General features: G+C 49.0%; 1 protein-coding gene across 3 annotated transcripts in view; it reads left to right on the top strand.

The window, feature by feature from the left end:
- Window positions 1–2,539: 2,539 nt before the first annotated feature.
- Window positions 2,540–6,215, top strand: part of SS18 (SS18 subunit of BAF chromatin remodeling complex) — a 53,904-nt gene continuing 50,228 nt past the window's right edge. The window contains exons 1-2 of one of the 3 annotated variants that reach the window (XM_065629106.1): window positions 2,540–2,817; window positions 5,942–6,018. In XM_065629106.1, coding sequence (XP_065485178.1) covers window positions 2,749–2,817; window positions 5,942–6,018 — 146 coding nt within the window. In that variant the 5' untranslated portion in view covers window positions 2,540–2,748. The remainder of the gene's footprint in view (window positions 2,818–5,941; window positions 6,019–6,215) is intronic. The other 2 variants (XM_065629107.1, XM_065629104.1) reach the window with 2 other exon arrangements.

Raw genomic sequence — 6,215 nt, 5'->3', positions numbered from 1 at the left:
ATCTTCCTCTAAAAACTAATATAGTTGAATTCCAAACACTGGTCTCCTGTATTTTGCTTGGAAATAGGAACATACTAAAAAATTCACGTTTAATTTGGACAATTTTTGGAAATACAATGGGAGATTCCTCCTTTCATTGTAAGGTTCCTCTACTGTGGCATCCTGCAAAGCTATTATTTTTTCCTTTATTCAAAACCAACCTGAAAATGTGGGAGAATACGATGGAACATTCGGATCTTAAAAGCAGTAGTTATGTGGCTGACATCTAACCCACACTGTCTCAAATGCTGTGATCACCAAGATACTCCAACACAAAATATTTTGTAAACAGTGGTGGGTAACCAGAGAATGACAGAAAGATAAGTTATACTTGTGGGAAGAGAAAAACATTTTGTGGAATACCCAGTGTTCAGAGTATTTCATGAGAACACGTTTCCCCTCCAGTTGCTGAAGATGCCTGCAGCCTTGGGACACTTTCATACACTTCGCCAGTTCTCCAGAGCCAAGTATATACTTCTGCTAAAGAAATAAGTCCTTGTAATTCTATTTGCGACTGGCTAGGAGACAGTACCTTCTGATTACATGCTGATTTGGCCACGGCTGTCTTGCATTCTTCATTCCTAGGATTCGTTGTTGTCATTTGTGCTAACTAGAAATAGTATCAATTTGGGCACAGAGCTGTTTTAACAGTTCTCCTATGAGTTCACCCCAAGAACATAGAGTAATAACCATGAATCACCAGGAAGTGCGCCAACTTTAGAACAAACAGGTCTCTTCAACCCCTTCTTTGCCTTTGGTTTCCTACAAGTATGATGATGATGATGATAAAGTGTGTGGGAGACAGAAAAAAAATCCCTACTAGTATAAAAAATGGACCCTGATATCATGGTGATGCATGAAATGGTTAGAAACACAAACAGCGTAATGGATACACTGGCATCGCTCCTCCTCCTTAGCGTGACCTACAGGGCAAGGACTGGGCCAGTGATGTTTTCTGGAGAGGAGAGCAAGTCAGATTAGCAACACGTCAACTCAGGGTCCTGTATAATCTGAAAAGACAGGGCCGAAGCAGCGTCATTCTGGAAACACAGCATCAAGCCCAGGTGGCGGGCCCCTGGGGCGGCAAATGCAGCAGGAATGCAAGAACAGCTCGGAGCCAGCATCCTGGGAACTGCTTGTCAAGGGAAAAAGCAGAGCGTGATGGGCACTCACAGTCAGTCCTAGGACAGCAGAGCCAGGAAGAGCAATCTCCATGGGGCCGAGGAAAGGAGCCAGCCTAGAAACAGTTGGAGAGCCTGCCAGTTGGGAAGCACCACCACCACAGGGTGGCTGAGGACACCACTGACAAATGCGTGCTGTAACCAAAAGGGTCAGGGCTTGAGGGAAGAGCCAGGGACTTCAGCCAGCAACAGCTGAGAAGCAAAGCGAGCAATACGAGTTAAGGAACGAGATTCATGTTTTGTGGCATGTCACGGTGTAGTGTCCCGTCGGCCACAGCAGCATGTGCTTATGTCAACCACAAGAGCAGAAATCAGTTTACGTAAGGTCAGAACCTGGGAAGGAGACAGGACTCACAGCATGGCATGTGGCACTGAAAAGCACATGGGCTAAGCAGGGGATATACCCGGGAAAAAGCATATTTAAAATGCTTTAGTTGGGGATTTTCAACTTCACTGTACCATTACCCTGTGAAACTCCCATCCTTGTAAAGAATAGTCTTACACTGCTCAAAGTTGTACACGAGGATCCGTGGTGAGACCGAGATTCCCTCCAGCGGCTGCACCGAAAAAACATCAAGCATTAGCACTTTCAACGTCTATCATTTATTTAAAATCGCGGCAGTAAATGCTTCTCTTTCCTCCGGTTTCACTCTCACGATGGGGAAGCCACAGCCGCCCAGGTCGGTAGGGAAAGCCGCCCCACACCAACGTGCCGGGGGTCGCACAGCACCAGCCGCCCCTCCTAACTTTTTCCTCACGGTTTGTCTCGCCCCCCACCTGCCAACGCTGGCCGCTGCCGAAGGAACGGCTCCGCAAACGGCCACAGTGTCACGGCGGCAGCGGCACCTCTCCGGCAGTGAGCGCCGGGCCCACGCCTGCCAACTCCCCTCATCACGGGCGGGCCCGGGGGTACCGACCGCTGAAACCGCCGCGGCCTCTCCCGGGGAGCGCACACCGCCCGCCGCCGCCTCGGCGCGTCCCTGAGGTGCCTCCAGCCCGCCCCGCCAGAGCGGGCTGCCCGGGTGCAACCAACTGTCGCGGCGGGTAGAGGGGGGAGGAGAGCGCCCCGCTCGGCACAGCCGGAACGCGTCCCTTGTAACATGCGCAGCACAACGCTCCTACCCCCCCCGCCGGCCGTACCACTTCGGTGCCTGTCCGGCGCTGAGGCGCGCTGGGCAGGAACGTACCAACGCCGCGGAGGGAAAGGGGTAGCCAAGAAGATCGCGTCACAAGCGGAGGTCATGTTCAAAGGACGCAGCGCCGACTCTCGGTCCCACTGTTTTGGCCGAGATCTGCCAGGCGGCGACGGCCTCATCGGGGCTCCCCCTCGCAGCGGGAAAGGGGGAGGAGCAGCCGGTCCTCCTTAACCCTTCCCCGGCGGGACTGGGATGGGCCGTCCCGCTGGGCAGCCGCCCCCGCCCCCGCGCACAGCGTTCTTCCCGGATCGCTGCCGCCTCCCGCCGCTGCTGGTTCCGCGGGGCGCGTGAGCGGGCGGGCGGCGGGGGCGGACCCTCCTGTGCGGCCCGACATGTCGGTGGCGTTCGCGGCCCCGAGGCAGCGGGGGAAGGGCGAGATCACGCCGGCCGCCATCCAGAAGGTGAGTGCGAGAGAAGGAGCCGGGCCGGGCCGGGCCTGGGGGCTGCAGCTGCTTCCTGCCGCCGGGCCGCGCGGGGAAGGGGGCGGCGGCGGCGCCCCGGAGCACCAAGGCCCCGGCGGCGGGGGGGGCGGCCAGGCCGTGCCTGCTCCGCTCGGGGCACGGCCCGGCCAGCCGCTGCCTCTCTGCACTTGGGCACTTGTTCGGGGGTCCCGGCGCCGGGAGGAGGCGCCGCGCGGGCGGGCTGCGGCGGGGCGGGGCGCGGGGGTTGGGGGAGCGGCCGGTGGCCCTGGGGCCTTCCCGGCTGCTCCGAGCGCTCCCGGGGCCGCGGGCGGGAATTAACCCGTGGGGACTCGGCCGGGCACGGTGGGGAAACGGCGGAGTCGAGTAACTCCTTCCTGTGAGGGGTGTCTGTAAGTCGGACTTAGTTGGGTTGTTCCTAAAGGCTGCCGAACTTCGGGCTCTGCCTCCGCGGGCTGAGCGGCGACCGCAGCTCCCGAGCTTGGTCCGCGCAGCAGTGAGGCTGCCCCTAAACTTTTAAGTGTTATTAACGAAGAACATGATGATCGGAGCCAATGACAGCGACTCCGAACGACTCCATTTAAGCTTATGTGGGAGGGAGCAAGTTAATTCGCTAAAGCAATCAAAGAAAAGTGTGTATAGGATTTGTTACAACCCGTGGTGTTTTGCATCGGCAGGAGCAAAGGAGCACGGTCGAGTTCACTGGTGGTTAGGTGGTATTTAGAAACTTAACCGAAAATTTGCACTGTTACCGGTGTAAATAGCCATGAATTGAATTGATTCCGGAGCACTACGAGCTCCTTGTGTAGGTGCTTTTCAGGCAGATCTAGCTAACCTAGGATTTAGTAGAAAACGAGAGTGTCAGCAAGGTAGATGTTTTGTAGCAATCAGGACCTCAGAGGAGACCTCAGAGTTATAATGGAGGTCTCCACAGTTAAGAAGCAGAAGTCTGTGCTTGGCAGACGTATGTGAAAAATCCATACCCACTGGGTGGAAGGCTGCTTAAAGGTGGTAGTCAGTAGAGACTTCAGGTCGCTGGGGTGCATGCAGACAATTAAGTTTTTCTTGTGCTGTAGTCAAACCAGTAATTTGATGATGGTGTGCTGGCAAAACCCTGGTGTAGTTAAAGCTGAAGAATCTTTGTAATGTACGTAAACTGTCAGAAGCCCTGGAGGTGTCTTCATCCATTTGGAAACTAAATTCTTTTTTGACAGTAGGTGTTTATAACTCTTTGAAAGAACTGTTTCAATTTTCTACCAGCAACTCCTCAATCAAAACTGAATAAAACAGTGCCTGCAGCCCTGTCTCAGACACAATTGTATTCCTTCTTGCTTGCTCTCCTATTCCTTTCCCACCTTCCCCTCAGCCCCAAAAGGTCCAGATTATGAGGGGACAGTGAAGAATGCAACCTTCTAACTGGCAGTTGGAAGGTCTACCTGTCTGCTAAGCTTTAAATATCTGCTGCCTTCCTCTGGAAGGTGGGAGACATTCTGGGGAGAGCCTTGATTCAAAGCTTCCTTTGCAAGTGCTTTGTTAAACTTTGGTATCAAAGGTATTAGCTCCTTTTTCCTTTTTTTTTTTTTTTTCCCCTGGTGAAAATGCCCACTGTATTTCCTGTAATACTTGATGTTAATAGATGTGAAATGTGTCTGTGTAGCAGTGTGTTTGTGATCCTCTTCAGTATGTGCAGCTACAGTTCTGCCTAGTTTCTGAGGCTGAGACAGTAACTCAAAATACTGCAGTTCTGTCTGTATTTAGTGCTTAATGATAGTGTTTCCTGATCCAGCAGTTTCAGGCAAAATAATTGCTCAGTGATTGTTCTAGTCAGTTCTGGTGAGTTACTGGTTTGGCTTAAGGCAGACTCATCTGGTTGGTCCAGTCTTACATGGCTAGAAGTCCTGAGTGGACTGCATGAGGTTTCTGACTCCATACTCTTTTCATAGTAGAGGTGGATTAATCAAAAGGGGGGGAAAAAGTGTCAGTACTTCTTTCTTTCCTTTTTTTTTTTCTATATAACTTGTTTAGGTTGGATTCCTAGGGAAATAAAGATGATGTAATGAGAGCGTTTGCTCTCCTTGTAGACGCGTGAGCCTTTTGTCTAGTCTCAACTATGTTTGGAAGAAGGAAAGAATAATGGAGATGGTTAAGATCCTATTATTTTTTGTTAAATTCAGCAACTGGATAAAGGAATCTGAACAGCTTTCCACTGAGAGGAAGCAAAGGGAGAAACTGATGCAAAATTTTCCATTTGACAGTAAATTTTCTGTTTAGTTCAGTTGACTTGGATAACTTGGCTGGTAGCTCAGATTAGCCATGGTTCTGATGACTCTTGACTGATCAGAGTGCAGGAGAGTGATTATAAAGATGTGAATGTGCAGATATGCAGCTCTAGGAAACCAGACTTTATTTTTTTTTCTGTTTATGGAGCTTGGAACACCTTGAATTCATCAGGTCTTTGTAAAAAGCTGAGACTACTTTCCCCCCCACCTAAGTAATTCACTTATCTTCATATTCCTGGACACCTTTGAAGTGTAGTAGATCTCATGTGCCCATTATACAGAATATTTATAAAGTGCAGTTTAATTAGAGATTCTTAATGTAAATATGGCCTAGCTTTCCAATGCATTTCCTTGAAACAAACCTGTCTGGTAAGCTCATTTTCTATCAATAACAATTTCAATGCCTTTTGTTATTAAATTTTTGAACGTTTGTGGGCTTCAGAAGGTAAAAGGAAATTTGGGACATAAATTTTTAAGTAAATTTATTTGTAGAGATCAAACGAAGAAATGCAAAACTTTGAAAGCTTCATAAGAACTTGATGTAGAAAAAGGATAGGTATTTGAATAGAAAGCTTCACAAATGTAACTATAATGGTGTCTTCAAACCCTTACACTGAAGACTGTAAAACTAATGGAGGGAGGGGTGGAGATGGGAGCGAAATTGCGTTCTATAAACAATTGGTTTATGTCGAACTTTCTGGAATACTACTTTTCTTTTTTATTTGCTTTTAAAAGCTTCAAGAAGAGGAACAAGACTCAAATTTATCTTAAGTTTCTTTCTGTAAAGAACATGAAACTTACTCAAGACTTCTTCTTTATCATTTCAGATGTTGGATGAAAATAACCATCTTATTCAGTGTATAATGGACTATCAGAACAAAGGAAAGACGTCTGAATGCTCACAGTAAGACATTAATCCAAATCTACTGTGGACTGGGTGAATTTCCATCTAGAGGACTGTTCTTGATTTGTTTGGCTCGCTTTGTATGAGAAGTGTGCTGCAGAGAATACAAAAGTATTGCTGCAGATAGTAAACTTAAATTTTATGTTTGTATTTGCCATATGACTATCACTTCTATCACTGAATTGTTGCAACTTGAC

The sequence above is a fragment of the Caloenas nicobarica genome, chromosome 2, assembly GCF_036013445.1.
Source record: "Caloenas nicobarica isolate bCalNic1 chromosome 2, bCalNic1.hap1, whole genome shotgun sequence".
NCBI lineage: Eukaryota > Metazoa > Chordata > Aves > Columbiformes > Columbidae > Caloenas > Caloenas nicobarica.
The sequence above is the reverse complement of the archived record's forward strand: the minus strand, read 5'-3'. Positions and strand labels throughout refer to the sequence as shown.